This window comes from Pimephales promelas, chromosome 8, assembly GCF_988280905.1.
Source record: "Pimephales promelas chromosome 8, fPimPro1.hap1.1, whole genome shotgun sequence".
Classification (NCBI taxonomy): Eukaryota; Metazoa; Chordata; class Actinopteri; order Cypriniformes; family Leuciscidae; genus Pimephales; species Pimephales promelas.
The window spans coordinates 21,179,604-21,202,434 of record NC_142776.1 but is presented as its reverse complement, the minus strand read 5'-3'; the positions used below and the strand labels follow the sequence as shown (position 1 = coordinate 21,202,434).

At 36.8% G+C, this 22,831-nt stretch overlaps 1 protein-coding gene across 2 annotated transcripts in view; it reads right to left on the bottom strand.

Moving 5' to 3' along the window:
* The window catches only part of ryk (receptor like tyrosine kinase), a 74,460-nt gene that overhangs the window by 5,920 nt on the left and 45,709 nt on the right, over window positions 1–22,831 (bottom strand). For both annotated transcript variants that reach the window (XM_039691550.2, XM_039691551.2), the window contains 6 exons: window positions 21,354–21,479; window positions 15,814–15,900; window positions 12,018–12,087; window positions 9,383–9,515; window positions 3,651–3,760; window positions 3,082–3,241 (listed from right to left, as the gene is read on the bottom strand). In XM_039691550.2, coding sequence (XP_039547484.2) covers window positions 3,082–3,241; window positions 3,651–3,760; window positions 9,383–9,515; window positions 12,018–12,087; window positions 15,814–15,900; window positions 21,354–21,479 — 686 coding nt within the window. The remainder of the gene's footprint in view (window positions 1–3,081; window positions 3,242–3,650; window positions 3,761–9,382; window positions 9,516–12,017; window positions 12,088–15,813; window positions 15,901–21,353; window positions 21,480–22,831) is intronic.

The window sequence follows — 22,831 nt, the reverse complement described above, 5'->3', positions numbered from 1 at the left end:
CGGAGCCTCTGAAGAAACAATGGGTTAATTTTATTTTCTTTGGAAATGCACAGAGTCACCGACACAACCCAAAGTTTAGTATGGTCCAAACATTTCACCGACTGTTTCAAGCAGCAACAATTTCTGATGTGTGGCCTAATTGTTCAAGTTAGAAAGGTAATCTTTCTCTCAAAATCGCTCAATACTGTTTATGCATCAGTAAGTCAAGCCAGTGACTAAAATATCAACGTCACATTGTTTCTTTTAGTAGGATAAAAGTAATCATATTTAAATTGTGAATGATGATGTACATCATCGTGTCTGCATTGGTGAAAGCATTAGAGAGAGTGCAAAAACTGTGTTTCAATGGTAAGATATTCATTCTCCCAATCAACAGACTGTCATCTGCTTGCTCAATGCTCATCATGGCAACATTTTATGTGATGGGAATACTGTAGATCTAAATACTTCTCACGATTCGGTAATCTCAAAAGCTGTAATAGTAAAAACGCATAATAGCTGTAGTAATAGTATTCGAGAGAGTTGCACATGTAATACGTAGCTATTTCATATGCAAGCATGTTAGCCAAATCACAGTAGTGTCTGGTTACACTGAATCCCACAGCAGACACACCCCTTCAAACAGCGCGTTCAAATCAGAGGCTAAAATCAGGCTAGAAAAAATGCCTTTTATTTCTAAATTATGACTATTTTTGATCTAAAAAAACATACTTACAAGGGCAACCCAGGAAACATTATAAAATAATAAAATACCCTTCTGTTCTGTTCTGTGTTTTAATGCGTTTATTACAAAATGGGAATGTTGGGAATGGGGATCCCTGACCTCGATCACAGACTTGTACTGTGACCAGGAGGCAATGTATTTCTGGCTATTGTATTGTTCCCAATGTTTCAAAAATTAACAAGTAAAAAATTAAATAAAAATAAAATAACCCCATTTCATGGGACCATTAACGCCAAATAGTAAAAGAACTGTATAATCATGTTTGCGCTACTTGACTGCAGAACAAATTTGAAATTAATCCTCCCCATTCATTAAAAGACAATCCTGGCCATCTTTTCTTTCATGACATTTAAAAACAGTCAAGCTTCTTTACATATAAATGGGCATCGTCTCCTGCACTGATGTGTTTGTTGAGAAGCTATAAGAGGGTAACTGGGCACAGATCAAAGAGGTTGACATTCACTGCTGATCTGGCATTTTGTCTCATGTCTCACTGGGTGGGTGGTATCCTGCACTACAGCTCCTTGCGGTAAATGAATCTCCAGCGTATCCCAGTAAACAAGAGTAAATTTCCATACCAGGCCACTGCTCATCACCAGCTCCTATTGTATTATGATAAACGGAACCCTAATAATTGTTCCTGGCATGAGGGCAGCACCAGACACTATTGTTCTGTTAGTGTTAAGGAATGCAGAGGTCAGATTGCTGACAGGTTTTGGCCCGGTGTGTCATTTATGAGGCGGCCATGCGGCGTTCAGTACTTCCTGGCTGTCTAGGGTGGGTTGTTTCCTTGGCACTTTGAGTGAGACGGACGGGAACGTAGTGTTGCCACAAAAACACACGCAAACAAATTTGTCCCTCATTCACCTCTCAGAAAGAAAAAAAGATGTGACAGGTTTGCTTTGCTATTTCCTAAGCCAAAGTTTGCTCATAAGGATAGTTATTGTAGTCAAAAATCATCATTTAGTCTCTAGTGTCATTCCAAAACCATAGGATTTTTCATAATCTTCAAAAAACAATTGAAGAATGTTTTTTTTTTTTTTGCTTAATATGAGAGATTTCGGTCCCTTCATTTACCGTGTCTTTGTATCCACAGTATTTTCAATTTTGATATTTTTTAGGTCAAACCGTTGTTTGGTCCGATCAGTCATATAATGGAGGTAAATGGGGTTCATCTCAAAGAGCATGCACAGAGAAGTCCAAATTAAACATGATTTAATGACTCGTAAATGTAAGTACAAGTAGTATTGATGGCCTAAGACAAGAAACGAGCGGTTTGTGTGAGAAAACGAACAGTATTTATATCGTTTTTACCTCTTGTAACCACAGCCATGTCCAACTGATCTGAAGGCACGGGCGCCTTCAAGTGATCGCTTGCGCGTGTACGTCATTGATTGTTTACACAGAGATTTCAGAAGTTTTACCTTTCACTAAACATATTTAGATATACAGGAAATCGCAATTGAAAACAATTTCGATATATCTAAATATGTTTAGATCTTCTCATCACAGTGAAAGGTAAAATTTCCGAAATCTCTGTGTAAACAATGAGTGACATAGACGTAGACTCGTTTCATGTCTTAGGCCATCAATGTGTACTTACATTAACGAGTCAGTAAATCATGTTTAATTTGGACTTCTCTGTGCATGGTCTTTGGGGTGGGCTCCATAGGCCTCCATTATATGACTGATAGACAACAACGGTTTGACAGAAAAATATTAAAATTGAAAATACTGTGGAAACAAAGACACCTACATCTTGGATGCCCTTGAGGTAAGCTAAGACATATCAAAACTTAATTTCAAAGTGAACTATCCCTTTAATTTTTTGGGTGATCTATCATTTTAACTTGTTCTACGTGTAATGTAGACTTGCAAAATGATCTAAAATGTGATTGTACAACAATTACAGGAATATATACATATTAGGGGTATTCAAAAGCATGTTTACTTCTTTAATCCCATATCCGACGACACTGGACTCAACATGTTCATGGGCAATGGAGTCATGATTACTGTAATTGTCTGCAGTAACAAAGCATGATGGAGCAGATGGTATGATAAAGAAGTTATCCAATTTTAAAATTACCAGGATTTGGGACACAATTTTAGAAAAAAATAAATGTTTGAGTGTACAGGTACTCTATTTTACCAGAGCCATAAATTAATTTATAAACAAGCTAAAGCAGCAAATGACTATTGTAAGTTAAACAGGATACACGATTCTATTAGAGGAAAAATATCTATAGGAAGAGAAAAACAATACATTAGAGACCGCCTGCTGTTGGTATGAAACTAAATGTTATGTGATGTTAAAGTGTGTTGCAGAAAAACAAAAAAGGAGCAGCAACTCTTACCACATCACTGGCGCTAGAAAAGTCATTGTTGAGCAAACTCTCCAAAGCCATCCAGCGAACAGGTCGGTTCTCATTGTCCCCGAGGCAGTGATAGTCCATGGGGAAGAGATCACGGGCCAGCGCATTATCTGTGATCTTCACTTGCATGCTGTTATCAATTCTACAACAAAAAGAGAGACAAAAGACATCTATATAAAATACGCATTGATGTTAATGCAAACCAATGGTAAAAAATGTAAATAAATGCTAGAACTTAAGCTGAAAGGGTGTCCTAAATATATATTCTCAAGTCGTGACATTACATGTCGAAACATTATCGCCAGCATTGAATGGGAGGGGATTTATTAGTTTGAATATCACCCTTAATTGATGATTTTATATCTTATAAAGATTTAGATTTTATAAAAGCTACAGCCAGTCAGTCACATTATTGCAATAATAACCATTGACTGTACATTATCTTTTTTAAAAGCCAATGCCAAAATGTAACACTTAGTGCAGCTGTATACTCCTGCACAGACGGCAGAAGGTGAACGATGGTAAATAGTGTGAGTACATTACACACTTACACACAGTTTCTGGCAGCCAGGTCTTTGTGAATGACCTCTCTCCGTGCCAGGTAGCTCATTCCACATGAAATCTGTATTGCCATGTGGACCAGGTCTTGCTGAGAGATGGCCTGTATGTGTAACAAGAGAGAGTGGACAAAATGGTTACAGTGATCAGAAAAGACATTTTAAAGGTCACTGGAAGTGTGAAAATCTTTTAAAACTGCAATGAGATCCAGCCTGGGAAACTGAAAGACGCAAAAAGTGAGAACATATGACAAGTGGGTAAGCAGACTCTCGTGGTTAAGCTTCACATCTTAGGAAACCAGACTTGATGGAGCAACAAGTTCCTCAGTTGAATCTCAGTTGGTAGGAAGAGTCTGATGTAATGACATTTACCTCAACTAAACATAAACATCCTTTGCACCTAGAGCCAAAGCCAAACACTAATGCTTTAACTGTTTAGAGGGACTGGCTCAATGTCAGGCACCCTTGTATAAATCTATACAGATCCAGACACAACAAGAAACCCTGGGTGCTAACTGGCAGGGTCATAACGTAATCCTTTCTTAATGAGTGGCTTTTTTCCCCTGAGGAACTATACACAAGGCTTTAGAACAAAATAATTGCAGTGTATGGCAAACTCAGGTGTCAGATGAGCTTGATGGTGCATGCTCATTCCTGTTTGTTCAGTGTGAATTTCGTTAGTGTGTTTTAGACACAATGTTTACTCAAGAGAGAATGTTGTACGTGTAGAACATAGGGATGGGTCAATGAGAGTGACTAGTAAATCTAAACTTTTTATTCTTTGTACCTGGAGAGTCTTAAAGAGGATCAATTTAGACGCATAACTTCTCTGAAAGGGCGTGCTTTAGCATGCCAACAGTCTTTCAGCAACTGAATGGCTGCCAACATGCTAAACCCATCTTTGAGAAGTCACGTCTCTAAATTTGTTCCCATTGCAACTCACCTGTTGTAAGCAATGTTTTAATTGGTCATGCACAGGTATTAAAATATAGGTTAACAATAATAAACTTTAACTTGAAACCGATGTAAACAGAAATGTTGTGAAATATTATTACAATTTAAAACTTTTTTTTGTTCTTTTTTATTTGAATTATTTCATGTTATTTAATCCTGTGATGGCTCAGATGAATTTTCCTGTTGAAAACAGTGCTTAATATTTTTGTGGAAATTGTGATGCATTTTTTAAAGGATTTAGAAAGAAAAGAACAGCATTTATTTGAAATATATATATTTTTTATAACAAATGAAAAGCTTTATTGTCGCTATTCATTTAATGCATACTTGCTGAAAAAAAAGTATTAATTTCTTTAAAAAATAAAATACTGATCTCAAAGTTTTGAACAGTTACGAGACAATGCCTCCATAGTTTCTGTTAAACAGAATATTTAGACATTCTAAATATGTAAGCATTAATATTTAAAGGGGTGGTAGATTGCGATTTCACTATTTTCATTTTAAATAGTGTGTAATGTTGCTGTTGGTGCATGAACAGTATCTGCAAATTTGCTGCGCTGAAAGTTCAACGTAAGCAGAGATTTCGTCTTTTAAAAATCAGGAAGTTTAATGCCTTCAAAAACGACTTGAATGCGACTACAACGAGATACTTCCTGGGTTTTATACGCAACTAACCCATAAATTTACATCAACCCTCCCTCTGGATTATGCAAAAAATGGGGTATAGCCATATTTCTACGGCTTTGTCAAAGAGGAAGGGTTATAGTGGAGAGCTGTAGCCATGCCTTGTTATTTTCACCCAGCTGTCAGGTCTTCAGTGTTCGGGCTTCCCACGGACGCTGTAGTTAGTCAACAAAAGCTCAAATTTATATTCGATTATGTTCCTGAATATTACAATTGTATTTTAGCTCTCTGTGCTGCGCATTTACAGAAAACAGCTTCCAGAATCTCCATGAACTCAAAGCCGAATCAGTCTGCTTAATCGTTTTCAATGTATTTGCATGTATAATTTCAGACGTAATGTTTTAGTTTTATCAAAGACATAAACAAATGCAAGCGCTGGCTTTAGTAGCCACTTAGTTATGCTATTTCGTGTCTATGACATTCGCGTACAAACATTTTGGACCTGAATTTGTATTTATGTACTAATTTTGTAAATGTATTTTCCATGTACACTTTATGACGTAATTTAATTTTTCGATTTGATCAAGAACGTAAACCAATGCCAACGCTGTTTGTTTATAGTAAGTTGGAGGGTATTTTGTGTGCATAAGACAAACATGAACTGTATAAAGTTCAAAACATTATATTTAATCAAAACAGCAAACTTCAGCTGCTGTTCTCAGTGAACGGTTGTTTATTATATCGATAAAACAATAACTTTAAAAAACGGTATTACTAATTTATTCAGTTACGGTCATTTATTCAGTTACATTAAATGTTTAATTAGGAGAGAACCGTTTTAAAAAGCTAACAATCAAAAGTGGCATTTGAGTAACAGCATATTGAAATTCTTATATAATAATAGTACAATAGAATATAATAATAATAATAATAAAATGTACCATTCAGAAAAGTTTTGTAAGAGCCGTGTCTGGGGAGAATCTGCTTGACTCTCTTCATCGCCGCTTTCTGGGTCTGATTCTCAATCTGGCTCAAACTGATACGGCAGTATTGACACCATTATTTACATTTGACAGGAGCACATGCAACTTTCGCCCAAAAAGGTAATGGGGTGTGAAGTTTCCGGACAACGTGCACTACGCAGTTTAGCTAATTACAACACACCACCCCAAAATAACCAATCTGAGCCCATTGCCTGTTTCTGGGGGAGTGGTTTCATCAGGATGTAAACCGCTCGTTCAAATGAAAAAAATAAATAAATAAAAAAACACCACAAAGACATGTTATATTGCACCCTATAAACACAATCATGCAAAGAAAAAAAAGCAGGAAACCACCCCTTTAAATGTTGCTCTCTGTTGGTCAGACAAGCAACTTCAGTCACTATGACGTGCTTCTTTTTAAAAACAAGATACTTGCATACTGTTCCATTCAGTCTGGCTCAATCCAGGTGTTTGATTCAGCAAGCATCTGGTTGACAAAGTTAAAGACCCTAAACCAGCCTAATGACAGTGCTTCTTCAACCCCAGACATTTTAAAAGTATGTAGTTTTGCACACCCCTTGCAAGGCTGCAAACAGACATGCATCTAAAATACAGTTCAAGTGACAGGTGAAAATCTTGGCAGTAAATAAAAAAAAGCAACCTTCCACTTTCAATGTCAAAATGCATGGTATTATCTAAAGCTTATATACGATTTAAAAAAAAAAAAAAAAAAGAAACACGCAATTGCACATAACAAACACCAAGATTGGTCCTGCAGTAGAAACACTGATAGCTTGAAGTACCCATTCAACCATTTTCACTTCAGGGATGCAAACACATGTATGGTCAAAAAAGAGAGAGGTTAAAGCAACACAGTGTACCTCTTAGTTTATTCTTAGCTAAAAACACTTAGTTCTTTCAAAAATATATGTGCTCATTAATGCATATTTACTTCGTTCAAGTAATAAAGTATTCTCGTGAGTCTATAATATGCCATTGAAAATACATACGGGTAAGGTGTTCTAATGTCGGTCGCCATGTTGCCCCTCCATCTTGAAAGTACATTAGCCAAAGAGGGACATTAATTCAAGCTTCGCCTTTCGCGTTTACGTTCGAGTTAACACTCATGGGTGAGGTCGAACTGGAAGCCATGTTAATCTTGGACTACATTGGCCACCGTAGGAGTTAAAACGAAATCGGAATTGAGAGGAACAGAAACTAATATTCACTGGATGGTCATATACCTTTTCACCACTACATGGGGGTAAAAATCACACAGTGTAGCTTTAAAGCCCTCGCCCCGCGGAAAATATCCAGATACTTATATTGCCACCAATCCCTGCCATCTCCGGCCCACCCCTAGGGCACATATACAGTATGTTTCGTCCTTTAAATCAATTTTCACAAAAAAAATAAATAAATAAAATATATATATATATATATATATATATATATATATACACACAAAGACAAACCTCACATTTTTCAGCCTTTAAATCTTTTTTCACAAAAAAGTTGTTATAAAAAGATAAACCTCCCATATTTCAGCCTTTAAATCATTTTTTTATGAAAAGAATGAGTCAAAAAAATACAATTACGTGACATTTACATTAATGCACATTAGCTTATCCTTTATTATTAATAGTAAAATTCAGTCCGATTTTCCCGTGGTGTCTGTCGTTGCTAAGCATCCATGCACTGCGCTCTCCACAAGGACAAAGAAGTTTTATTAGCTAATAGATTTTCACCACGAGAAAAGCTTTCTGTATCCCTGTTACAGATTCATTTTCGGAGAAGAGAAAAACACCGGTAGTGTTTGGGCGCACCCCGATCCTTCATGTTTACTTCAATAGTGGTTGGTTCTACGCTTGCGGAATTCTAAAAGAGTTTCGCTGTGCCAGGAAAAAAAAAAAATTGCTTCAATTATGAGCGCGCTTGCCGCGCGCCTACATTTTAAATAGCGAACACGAGAGTGCAAAAGACACAATATGTTAACGGCCCTACGGCGTTTATTTAGCCTCAAAACTCGCTCAGATGACACAAGGGCAAAAAACACGGTATACACGCGCAGAATGCCATCCATGTTTCTGCACAGTGAGCGCACACGATGCCATCCTTGCGCGGCCAGTTGACGAGCTACCTCCAATCAGGCCACGAGCTAGTGGAAGAAATAAAATAGAGGTTCATGCTGGCACGCAGTGTTCTGATTTGCTTATTTCCTATTTGCTTGTTTGGTGGAGGCAATCCAGAATTACTGTTGGTGAAATTATAATCTGACACCCCTACCCCTAACAACAAACTCTTTGGATCTGCACGATTCTCACAAGTCACCCAAACTGACGTGAAAAAAGCAGGTGGCTTTTTTCGCCGAAAAGCGCACTGTTTGCATCCCTGCATTTTATCTGAGATGTCGGACTGAACGAATTTATTTAATCTCTTCTTTGAAGAGGATTCAGTGGCAGCCAAATAAAAGACCACCCAGGGTTAACATTACAAAGTCTCAATTGTGCACAGAACACTACTGTAAAGCACCTACCATAGAAGGTTCGCTCGATGTTGACAGAGGATCTGCACAATGAATTCATTGTTGTAAAGAAAGCAATTAAAATCAGGATAATCTAAACATTCCAGGTGTTCTGCCGGAGGGTCTCTAATGTAAACACCTGCCTCAGACTGATATATGGCTAACAGGAGGAGTCATTGCACAACTTGTTAGCTGAATTCACACAGGTCAAAAACTATTCTTTGCATAAATGTGGATTCAGTATAAATGTTGCATGTTATATAACCCAGCCTGCAAAATGAGCGTGCTTCTTTTCACAACTAATGTCAAAGCAGTGAAGCAGGGGATAGTCTAATCATTCAAACTTTGATTTGATATTTTATCTAATGCAACAAAATTCATATATTCATTTAAAAGCATAAATGTGAAAATACATTCTGATATATTTAGATATTTCATATACACTACCAGTCAAAAGTCGATAAATAAATGCAGCCTTGGTCAGCAGAAGAGACTTCTTTTAAAAACATAAAAAGATCCAAAACTGTTTATTGGTAGTGTATATAATGAATGAATACATTTGTGGGGTGTTTTTATTTATATTTTATTCCTGCCTCAAAGCACAACTGGCATACAATCTCTCTATATTGTAGTAGTCTCACCTGTGGGTTGTTGGCCTCAGCAAGCTTACACTGGCGCAGGAAAAGCTTAAGATTTCCCCAGTTCATATAAGGCAACATGACCATGGGCTTCTCACCATCTTCTATACACACATGGCTGATGGGTAACAGGTTCCTAAATGTAAACAGACCAGTGAAAAATGGGTTAAAGTTTGTTGGTGTAAGTAAAGGGACAAATGGCAGGAGAAGGCCAAGTTTTCAAACACATTTCTGCAGGAAGACACAAAACAAGTACACAACCACACATTTAAATGTGGGGGATTCAATGAAAACATCAAGAGAAATTAATAACTGTTATTTGATTCCCGCTAGCAGTGATACACTAAGTAGACAAGAAGTGACATGCTACCCAAAGGACACTTCGGTCTGCATAATACTATTTCAATCAGTGATTCGTTTCTGACAAAGAATAATTGAAGTCATGGGCTGCGCTGACCGTTTAACCCCAGACACGGGTCTGCGTGACTGCAAAGCTCGGAGCGCTCGGGACAGGATATAAGTCTGAGCCCATCCCAAAAGGCAACCAAGCGGGAAACAGAAAAATCTAAACAGAATGTTCGACCTCAGGGCTGTTCTACCGCCGCTATATGAATATCAGGAAAAAGATTCTGAATGAACATGAAGTGATATTTAATATGATGTGAAGTTATGCTGATACAGTAGATGAGCACCAGGTTTACAAAATCAGTATTTAGTTTTTAATGTCATTGTATTCCAAGAGAACATTTATTTAGTTTTAAATTTTTTCCAATATAATGTTTTTTTTTTAAGTTTCGGTTTTAACCAATAAACAAGATAGGACTGAATTCCTATACTATTTTTTCTAAATAAATTAAAAACTTTAGCCAATCGTTTTAAAATGTCACAAGTGAACTTAGCATTTATAGCTTATAATGTACAATAAAAATGAGATTTATGTTAGTTTTAAGATTCATTTTACACTCAAACTTAAAGTTACTCTAAAAACATAAATAACGTTTCACACTGATACAGATACATTTCTAATATTACGACAGTAGATAAACAATATGGCAGCAATATATACTCGTATATATTAAAGGGATACTTCAGGATTTAGCATTAAGCTTTGTATTAGTAGGAAATCTTTAGTATTTTCAAATTACTGTGCTTTCCAAACTCATCTCCCCCTGACACGAGTGATTTATGTAATTTCTGTCTGTAAAAAATCCTCAGATGATGCAAAAATAGTCATTTTGCCTCATCGGAGGATTTTTTGGCCAGAGACTAAAGAATAAGGGCCAGTCCCACATGTTTTCAACCCACCCATAGAGGGTGGGATCTCACTCACAGAATGTACGCATAGTGTCAGCCATCTTTTTTTGGAAGCTAAGCTAGCAGGCTCTTGTTCTGTGGAGAAAGCTGAGTAACTTAATTGGAGAAAGCTGAGTGGTAGGCGTTATCATTCTCTTTTTCCTGGACCTGTCTGGCCGTCAAGATTGTACATAATGTCCTGGATTCAGCTTTTGCTTTCTGCAGTCGCCATTCACTGTTTACATGCACACCTTTTGTTTCAATCTAACTGAATTCATTCCATTGGTGAATCTGAATGTAGTGTTTACATGAACGCTAAACAAGTGATTGGTTTTAACATTGCTAAAAACATTCCCGCTCCTCTGTGAGAGATACGAGACCGGTGCATCTCACAGGTGTCGCTCATCGGTAATCACGCCACCGGCCTCGCGCTGTTCTCCCGCGACCCTCAGTCTCGTCCTGCTCGCCAAAGTAAACATAATGAATGGTGACTGTAGAACGCAAAAGCCGAATCCTGGACATTTTGGGCGATCTCGAAACACATTTTCGGGCAGACTCATCACAGAGACTCACTAGCAGCCCAGACTATTTGATTAACAACTGTGCTCTGTTACCGGTAGGCATGGCCTCCTAGGGCAGTGAAGCAAGTGCATTCTGGGAGTTGTTGTCTTTCATCCACATAAGCCAAAAATACATTTTCTGGCTTTTCTCAGTCTAGAAAGCTCCAAATTCACATTTCTTCTACATAAATGACCCATTTTAAATTCACATTCATCTTTCCAGAGGTGAAGAATCCCTTTAAACGTCTAGGCACTGGTCCTAAAACTGGATTTGTCAGATAGCTGGCACCAGCAAAAAGCTAGTCACTATATTTGTGAAATTATGGCATTGAATCTCTGGAGGGAAGAAAAAAAAAAATTTTCTACAGCTAGTATTTGTCTTAATAGTTTCATTTAACGATGATACCTTGCCCAACAAGGCAGAAAGTGATTTATAAGAAATGCATAACATCTGAAACCACACTCATTTCTATGAAGCATGGTAAAAGAGAATGCACTAATGAAGAAAGAATGCAGAGGAAGAGAGACAGTAATTTACCCAGCAGAGGAAGTGTGTAGATAAGTAGTCATAGAAGTGTCATAGCTGGGATGTGGTTATCACAACACTGTCACAACACCCCAACATTACACAACATGCTCCATTGTGAACAAGGTAATTTAAATTCACCCATCATGAAAGAATAGTAATTTATATTCACATACACAAGTGTATTATGTCATCATTCTCAAAACCTTGTGTTTGGCAACATTGAAAGAAATCAGCATATGAGATGTCTGTGGCTCACCTGTGGTGAAGACCCCGTAGTTTACAGCTTTCTGTAAGCATCATGGTCACCTGTACCTCCGAGGCGTGATCTGCACAGTCAAATACAAGAACAGCGAGTCAATTGATTTGTGACGCAACCCTGTACAACCCAAACGTGAGGCAAACATGGCAAAAAAGGTGTCAAAGCTTTCTCATCAAAATGTTAGGTAACCCACAGACTGTTGGCTGAAAGAGTGACAGGGTGGCTACAGGTATAAACAATTTAAATTTAAGTCTTTTTAATACCACTTCTAAATTAAATTTAAGACCAAACTTACGATGGAAATATATAGTAATACTTCCAAGTAAACACACTGTCTGTTCAAAAATATGGTGAAATGACAAGAACTGATTGTCAATTGCATACGTGTGGTCGTCTGTGGAGTACAGTGGAGTGAAAAGAAATATAGAAGGCATTTTTATAAATGTCTTAAGCCCTGTATGTTTTAAATAATAAAGTATATATATGCGTGATGTTGTAATGTGAGCGCGGACGCTCAGTGAGAGTGAGAATGCTTGCGCAAAGAGGAAGATGACCGATCTATCGCGGGTTTGTTTTATTATAAAATGCGTTTACTTCCACTTTGATTTGTAGCGTTTTACAGAGTGTTTTCTTTAACCTGTTAACATCCACTCTTTCGACATGTATATGAAGAGTGTGCTTAACTGAAAGAAAGCAACTATAAAAGGACTTGTGGAACTACCAGTTTGTTTGTACTTTCTTTACTATTCTTCATCTGGGCAGACTTTGAGGACTCTGACAGACGTTACAACACACAGACAGGGGTTGGATAAATATGTTTTGCTTTTTATGCTTTTGCTTTTTTGCTGTGTTTTTATGCGAGTATAGGCCTACACAAATATAAGTAAACACTTTGCAGACTGAATGTTGTCCTGTATGATCAAAATGACGTATATTTTTCATGACTCCACTGTTTGATCGCACCCACGTGTCTCTAACACACACACACAGGATACGTTACCTTGTAGAAAATATTCGACCTGGCTGGCAGAACGATTGCCTTTGCCTGCATCTTTGCGGTGACATGACAAACATATTTAAGACCTATCCAATCTGAATTTAAGACAATTTAATACTTTTTAAGGTCTTATTTTTAGGAAAATTGATTTAAGACTTTTTAAGACTTTTTAATGACCCGCGGCCACCCTGTGTGATGCATATGGCACACTTAACTGAAAACATTGAGATTTTCAAAGTCGTCATCAGATGATCAGATCCAACCAACCAGATCAGATCAGACCAACCAGATTTACCCTCGGAAAATTCTTTAACAGTCCGTCTAGAAACAAAGCCGCTGTGATGCCAAACCCCCTCATGGAAGAAAGCTGTCGTGTATACAACTGTGACAATGAGTGGACAAAAGACCGGTCTGTACGACTTTACATTTTCACACCCTGAAACATGACAGAACTAAACAAACTGTGATTGGTTGCGTTACATGTCAGTCAAACATCTTCTTGGGAGGTCCTTGGCCAATGAAACCTGCGATAAGAGTCCAGACCTTCTGCAGTCAGTCTGAAGGTCTGGCTATGCGAGACAAGGTAAACCCTCACAAATCTGGTAAAAGCCAAGCAGCACCAAAGGATAGTAAATAGAAGAACATGTTTTTCAAATTCAGTGTCAAATAAAAAAGGGTTGTGTTATTACTTAAGGGTAGCAGTTTTTTCCCCATTCAACAAAAAGAAAAAAAACAATAATAATGTGCTAGTTGCATTTTTCCAAACAATTACAATGAATGGGGACTAAAGCTTTCAAAAACAATACAAAAGCACCACGGAAGTGTCAGATTTTGGTCCCACAAAGCTATTTTATGGCTTTGGCTGAGTTGGTATAGCATATGGACTACCTTTTTGAAGCATTTATGGTGCTTTGTCATAATTTTTAGAGCTTGACATCCCCAGTACTCATTCAGATTCATAATGAATCTAATAAAATATGCTGCCAGAATATTCTTAGATTGGCCTTTTGTGTTCTAAAGAAGAAAGTAAACAAAGAAGAAAGTGGTTGAAAGTCTAAAGTTGTCACCCAAGGGTTTGCTTGGTTTGTTTGGTCTGGACCAAAAAAAAAAAAAAAAAACATTTAGTGCTGGTTAAAGACTAAAATTTCATCTTTTAATATTATTTCATTATTAAATATTATGTATCTGTATTATTTTTCTTTATTAATTTTCATAATCAGTTGTATTATCTTATGGAGATTCAAAAACATGAGTTTGAATGCATGAGAAGAGATAACATATGTCAGGGGAAAGCTATATATTGCTTAGAGGTATGTGTGCAATGTAACATGTTCACTCAGCATAAATGTTTCCATTGATGTGAGTATATCACAGATGTAAACAACAAGGATAGTCGCGTAAGTATGACATATACGTTCTAATTTTAAGAAGCTCAGAGCAACATGTTTGTTACCTTACAAGGAAGCTGTAAGACTCTCTGTGGTGTATAAAGCTCAATGTGACTTAACTGCTCTCAGAGAAACATGTAGGCATGACCGGGAAGAGAAACATATAGACCTCGCATGAACACAACATTTTGATATATATATATATATATATATATTAAAACTTTCTTGGCAAGATAACTGGTGTCCGGTCCCGTAAATCAAATAATAACGGGGAAACACAAGAGGCTTTAATTCCAAGTCTACACTTGTCCACTTAGCATTCAGATTGGTATTTTAACCCTGAACCTAAAGAAATCGAACCTAAAGGCATAGGTATACGTTCACAATGTGATTGGTCGGCTTTTATGGCGTAATGCTTATTTTGAGACGGAACTTACCAACATCCAAAAACAATGCTGTTTGCTGGGCTAAATGCACTAGTTGTATGTGCATAGCCTACATATGACGCCATTTTGACCAGCTGAGAACTTGTGAAGAGCTTATGTTTAAAATGTTTGGAGGAGTCAAAACAGCATCAGGAATCCAGGAAGATCAAATTTCATTCAAACCGCACCCGAGTTCGGACGGCAGCATTCACACTTATTCAGGGTTTGTTTTAATCGATCCAAACATGCCAAGTGAGAACACAAACAGATTTGGAATGAAATGAGAGTGAGCACATGACAAAATATTTGGGAGTTAAAAAAAAAAAAAAACATGAAATCAAAGAATTCTTTTGCACTCTCAGGGAAGTCCTTGTTAGAAAAAGGTGCATGTAGGCCCTGAAAAACGCTTCACCTTGCACTTAAGAAAGTCTGGTTACTCTAATAGCAGTCAAACTCCTTTCAGCCAGTCTCACAGATTGCTGGCTGAGTGAGCACATTGAGAATGAGTTCACAGAGGTTCGGTTTTATCTTGGAGCACAGCTTTTGACGGATGCTTTGAGAGTATGGGGAAAGTATATTGTTTCCTGTCCCTTGGGCAAGGGCCGGGAGGGGAAACTGAACAGCTTGGCACAGCAAAGGCGGGTATAATGGCATTGTCTGGTAGTTGGCACCAGTCCTGTGCTGGGTAAACAGGGCACAAGGGCAAATTAAGGGGTGACCAGTGTGACAGAAAAGGCTAAAGTTTCTCATGGCATTTGCATTTTCCACAGAAACTGCTGTCATGACCAAAGTACAAACATTTTTAAATACCTCAGTATCATTCCTGTATTATGAACTTTTATAAATAAAAGGGGTGCATTACCACAAACTATCCCTCATATGTTTGTTTTTTTGGATCATGCTGGGAAAGTAATTTTAAAAAGTTAATTTTAGAATATTTGAATCAAGGCAAATATCAAATGAGAATTAAACAGAGGATGTACCTTTCACTGTCTTCACAAAGACTTGTTTCTCTTTGCTTGGGTCCTTCTCGTCAAGCAAGACTCCATGAAATATGCGGCCAAATGTCCCTGGGGATCAAAATAAAGTCACTTAATGAAATCAGCAAACAATGAAATCTCTGTATCTTTATTGAAATATACACACATTAAAATATGAGTGTCTCACTTAAGGCTGAGCAATAGTATTCGTAATCTTTATTATTCTTCCCCAATGGTAGTCTATGGCAGCCATAAGAATCATAAGTAGGACAATTAAGAAAATTGCCACACTTGTAGTGATGGTAATGACTTAGTAATCTGACCAACATTGGAGTCTCTATTGTAACTTTTGAACCCTTTATTCTAGAAAAATGAATCTTATTACAACCGATTTTATTCTCATCATCCTTATCACATTCACCATTTAAATTAATGGGGCTTTTCCACTACACAGTACCAGAAGATACTTTATGAAGACAGTTCACTTCGTGTATACAGACAGGAGCCATCTTAAAAAATAGTTTTGATAAGTCGATCCCGGAACGCCGTTCATACAGTTCAGAAGTTTGCTGAACTTCATACAGTTCAGATCACTCAGCACGACGTTCGTGGTTTAACTTATCGAGACTATTTTTAAGATGGCTCCTGTCTGTATACGCGAAGTGAACTGTCTTCATAAAGCATATTCTTATTAAACGGTCTGTACACTTACAAAGTTCTCAATGCTTCGTTTTGCATGTAGGGAGTCTAGGGACCCTCATTATGTTACTGTATGAGTGTGGGGCTATTTTGAGCCTTGTTAGTGGTATTAACTGGCGATTTCTTTTTACTTAGTCAATGCTCTCATTACTAGCATTATACGCTAAACAGTTTTTAGAGATAAAACTATTTACATTCGACTATCATGAAAACAAATCTCAGAGAACGGTTGACTATGTACCGATGTTTTATTAGACCAAAGGTTCATTGTTCGCTGGAGTTCTCCTTTAAACCGAACCACACACAAATTACTGAATGGATTTGATTCACTACCGTTCCCAAGAAATACCTCTCCGAATTTGATAGTTCTTGTGTTTGTTGACTTATGCTAGTTAACACAGCATGCTAATTGGTTATACTAAAATATGTCTATTCTTTCTAATGCGACCTTAAGCTATATTAGTGGTTAAATTAGCTTAGCATGCTAATTGATGTATTTGCCTGCTCATTCTTGCCTTGAAACCTCTCATCGGTAACATAAAGTGTCATATGTGGTGCACAGTTGACTTTATGCACAGCTGCACTACTTCCTGAACTTAAGCCAGCTGCTTGTTTCCTTTCTGTCTTTATTGTCTGACAAATTGATTAATCCAGGTGTGCCTGACCTCAGTAGTCATGGCAACAATAATCAGACACACCTGAATTAATCAAGTTCGGCCAATAATGGTGGACAGGAAATAAGGAGCTGGCTTAAGTTCAGGAAGTAGTGCAGCTGTGCATAAGGTCAATAATAAGAAACAAGCCCCAAACCTTTCAGGTTGTGGGTTCACCAGAAATGCTACAAAAGTTGTACCATTCCATACATTGTGTCTTTCTGATTATGATCTGATCTGAACTTATTAATTATAACATGCGATACATTTATATACAAAAATCTTGATTGAGTAAACGAAACGTGTTCTGAGTGCCATAATATGATAAACCAGAAAGATGGGGGTTTGAATCCAATATGGTGCAGTGTCCAAATTGTTACTTATATGTACATTCAAGAGTTTGACTCTCTATTGAAACAGTTACTTTCTGTCATTTAAATAACAAATCCTGAAAATGTTCATTCTCACCTGGAATCTCTCTTCCAAATCAAAACAAGAGTGATTTCTCTGAGACACATCGTGTTTCGCAACAGAATTTCCACACACACAAAAAAATACTAATACTAATTTTTAGCTGCCCTTGGAAGGGCTTGACAGCTATTTTATTATATGTCCGTAATTCATTCACAACTATTAACAGTGTTAGGATTAAAGGATTGCAGTGTCAATCAGAAATGTTAGTCTCCATACAATATTTTCCAAATATTGAAATGTTATATAAAATATCAGTTCTAGTTTAACTGCATCTTTGAGATTAAACAACATGCCAATTTGTGCACGGTGAAAAGCTGAACAGGTCTGAACAGGTATCCTTGATGACCTCAATGAATAAAAACAACATGGATTTACTAGCAGGCGCAGAACAGTCTCTCAGATTCCCACTGCTGTTCTACATCTTAGACATATATGCAGTTCCCAGAAGCTCAGGTGACACTTGGGAATGTACCAGAGAGCAGTGAGCCTCAGAGTAGGCTGACTTTGGGTAATGTTACTAATGCAAGGGGCACTAGCACCGCATCACCCTACTACTTTTCTCTCTTATCTGATCCTTTTTCCTCTATCTTGCCGCCATGCTTGTTATAACATGCAACCTTATCTTATGCCAGCTTGCTGACGTAGAAGCTTTAACCCCTGCATGTGATTTCCTTTAAATTTTCCTTTATTTACATAGGACCACAAATGAATGCATTATAGAAGAGTTTAGGAAAATGGTTCCTACATTTTGGGCCATAAAGGTAAGTGAGGTGTTATGTTGTGCTTTTCTTTTAATCCATGACCTTCAAAACAAGAAGTCTCATACTTAAAATCAGTTGTCAAATATGAATGATTCTTCTGTATATTTTTTCTTTTGAAAATGCATATTAAATAATACTGTGTATATATACTATATCAAATATGTATATCAAACTCAGTCGCCTGAAGTGCAATCGGACTACATGTCAAAGTGCTGCCCACCCACAAGGCTTTTGGCTCAGACATTTGATTAGATTAACTCCCTTAACTCTCTTAACTCTCTATGTCCTGCTAGCATGATGCTTGTTGCTCATATTTTATTGCCTTTTTTTCTATCAGATATTTTAGTAATCATCATAAATTAGGAATCATTCAAAAGTTTATACACTAAAAAATTCATCCTGTGTAAGCGGTTTTGAAATTGGACATCGTGGCATTAGACCCCCCAAGTGGGAAGTGTCATGTTTTATATTTTGAAATCTATGTAAACTATTTTATAATCAATACCTTTGCCAGTCTTCATTTTTTTTTAATAAAATACATATCGTCTGACAAAAATCTCATAGGAACTTAAATGTTTTGTGATATCAATTTTAAGTTTGGAACACAACTTGGTTAGACATATAGCTTTGATTTAATAGCAATTCTAAAATAAACATTATTTTTGTAATATATATATATATATATATATATATATATTGTATAAAATAAAAATGTTTAGTACAGCACATTTGCTTTACAGTAATCTTAAACTTCTATAACTTTTTTACACTTTAATTTTTAAGTGCAATGATCTGAGTGTCTTCTTTAAAAAGTAACCAACCTTAGGTCTGTATTCCAAAGCATTCCTGAACTACAAACATTTAAGTTTGGATTGCCATTTTTTTGCCGTTTCATTTTTTGATCACTTCCTTTTGTGTAATCTGACAGGCTAGACGACTTGGCGGTTTTTCAAACTTGTAAAAACATTTCACTTGTAGGGTATGAATTAAGATGTGTTATACTTTGGCATCAAGGTAACAGGTGAGGTAATTAAAAAATGTCTTTAGTGAATTCATAGAGAATGTACAGATAAATAACAAAAGTACAAAACTATGTGTTTCATGGATAGTGTGTTTCTTTGTTGCAATGCAGAACTTACAAAAATTGCATCTAGCCTTCCAAAAAAAAAAAAAAAAAATGTACACATTGCATTATACATTATGCAACCAGCTGGGTTTCCGTTACAGCTCTTTAAGTAGGAGGGAGAAGAACTGAGCAAGGTCATTATGCAGGACAGGGGAGATTTCTTGGAAGGAAGATGCATTTAATGCTTGCTCCAGTTTTGCCAAGAAAATAAGCACTGAATGTCCAAAGACAAAGTTTTAGAGACATTTTTTGTGGTAAATTTTAAACACATGTGAATGTTTTCTATCAATCAGTAAATCCAACTCACAGTAGAGTCAATCATCACAACAAGAGATTGTGTACTTGCAGCTCTATGGAAATTAATTTATTATCTCTAGTGATTACGATCCCATTTTAGTAAAATGCACATTACTGCACAATAAATATGTGTAAAAGCGTGTGGATTTTGCTGTAAACACACTCCCTGAAATAAAAACCCCCAAAATAAAAATAATGCTGTTATTAGGTGTTCATAATCTACTGTATATTGTGACAAATACAATAACATGCAATTCAAAATAAACTTTCTTTATTGCTTTTGAAAGTATAATTAATCCAGAGAAAAAGTCGTCTTTACTCTATCGACTTATCAACAACACCTAAACCCTAGGTCAAAACTAATGTATATTTTATGAAGTTAATTGTCTCTTGTCCTTTATTTGTTCTCCATTTGAAAATATCAAACTTTGTTAATTTGCCTATTGTTCATATTATTGTTGCTGCTTCTGTTGTATAAAAAACATGCTGTGATTTTATTTTTGTGATATGATGAAGATGACAACAGTTATCACTTTAATGTCTCTCAGATAAAGCCATCACGTACGTTGGAAGTTGGAATCACTTTTATGGTGCTTATTTTAAACTTTTAGAGCTCGAAAGCCCTCATTCCTCATCCACCTTCATGTGGAAAATGACAGGATTTTTCTTCAAAAATTCACTTTTTGTGTGCCTCAGAAAAAAAGGGATTTCAATTTGGGACAACAGGAGGGTAAATGGTGACTAATTTTCATTTTGAGGTAGAAGAACTACATTGGTATAACTACATAAAGCCATTGCAGAAAATATTTAATGAGTAAAAGAACTTTGAAATTTGTGCTTAGGCCGTTCAAATAAAAGTATCGAACTGGTCATTAAAAACACAAAAGCAAATGGCCCTTCAGAAAGGATTAATTTCACATTTCTCTCAAACGTCCCATAAAATGGGTTTAATCAGATTAACTCAGTTCCTTTGCCAAGCCAGCACTTTAAACACAACACAATAACCCCCTATAAATAATGAATCAGCTTCATCAAGCTCGTGGCCACACATACGTGATTTACTGATGGAACAAAAAAGCAATAGAGGGGAAATACTGCATTGAGATTTTGCAAGAACGCAAGTTAAATAAGGCAGGTTCTTAACACACAGTTTTGTGTATATTTTATAGCTTATGTGACTAATGACACTTGTGATTCTTCTGTGCAGGCCCGAGCTGCGCTGGCATAAGGCCCAGCAGAGAGATTTTCTGTTTGGGCTCCAATTTAGTGCTTGAGTGCAGATTTCCCACTGGAACAGAGCTCTTGTGTGATCCAACAAAATTATTTTGCAGGGGGAAGTGTGTCTAACCTCAGACTGAGTGGCCTAATGACGTTTGTTTGCCATGATGCAATTTCAGTTGAACAAGGTGTTTAACATTTCGATGGCACAGAAAAGGAAAGATTTCTAAGAATTGAGTCTTTCCAAAGCACACTATTAACTTGCTGTGGTTCCCATGTACGTGTTTGGGGCAGAATGACCGGTGGGATTATTACCTTCATGTAAGACGTCTCGAAGTGTGACTCTCTCTCTAGAGATGGCGATGTCTTTGACCTTTGCCTTGGCCTCAAGTAGAGTTACACTTCTCAAGTCATTCTTCTCTATTCGCAGCGAGGGATAACCTGAAATTACACACACACATCATTACAATAAGTGCTAACAATTCACAGTAGAACTAATTAAAAGCCTGTCTAATGACAGACAAATCAAAACAGAGGCTTGCAGTATTATTTGAACAACTGGAAGTATTTAGACACTTCATCAAAGGAGTAAAACCGCAGCTTTGCCAAAGGCAAACACTGCAGTGTCACTCTTGCACAACATGTTTTGGTGTGTAACTGATTTTATCTCACAGTTATACAGAGTCAATTGTATTAAATGTTTAGAGAAAAGAAAATGTTTAGAGTGTTTTGCTCTGTCATTTAGTGGCGGCGTACTTTAAAATACACAAGCAGCTCCAACAGACAAAGTCGAAATGTACTGTGAGCACTAATACCAGTATATAAGACAATTTCCTTGTTTATAATCAATATTTAACTTCGCCTTGTTGTAAACATTATTACAATGATTATATAAATAGAGGTGATTATGAATACATAACAAAAAGCAAACACATTCACTTTTCACGAATACAACTAGCCAGTGTTCCCTGAGTCATTTAGACTAAGGGCGTGTCTCAATCAGCTCCCTAGCTCCCGAGCTTGTGAATCAGTATGTCGTGTTCAAGAATTCGGGCACTGGTAAGGACAGAAAAGGACTCTGGCTCATAACACATTGAGACACCTAATGATTATTTCCGGCGACGTGACAACATCCTCATTGTACAATATCACTGCTGGTATTTATGAACAGCAGAGCTGATATCTTTCTGACTTTACTTATTATGTTATTTAGAGTAGATTATGATAAATGCGTTGCTTGTTATACCGTAAATAAAATATAAATATTAGCTAGATTATGTTTATTACCTGTCTGCTGAAATGTAATAAAATAATGGTTGTATTTTAAAAAAATATCTATCGCTTGTCATTATGTGTAGTGAGTTGGCTCATATGAAGTTTCGTGTTTCAGAACTTGCATTAAGGGAAAATATTGAGCATCGATCACTGATTTGGGATCCCTGAAAATGGGATTTTTTTTAGGAAACATTTTAGTGCCGTGGAAGGTTTCAGCAATGACAGCCCTTAAAATGGCTGAGTCCCTGATCAGTGCCCTGACTACTGACCTAGGGATCTGATTGAGAGGGACCCTACATTTCTCAAAATCTGCATGATGCTGCCCCCAAGTGGTTATTGGGAGTAACTGATGCAAGACTGCTAACATTCCCTGTACTACACAGACACTAATCTGCAAAGTAATAATACAAATATATCACGCAAATATTAAGGAGCTGTTTTTATAATTGAAAACAATAAGAAAAGTTTCTTGAGCACCAAATCAGCATATTAGAATTATTTCTGAAGGACCATGTGAA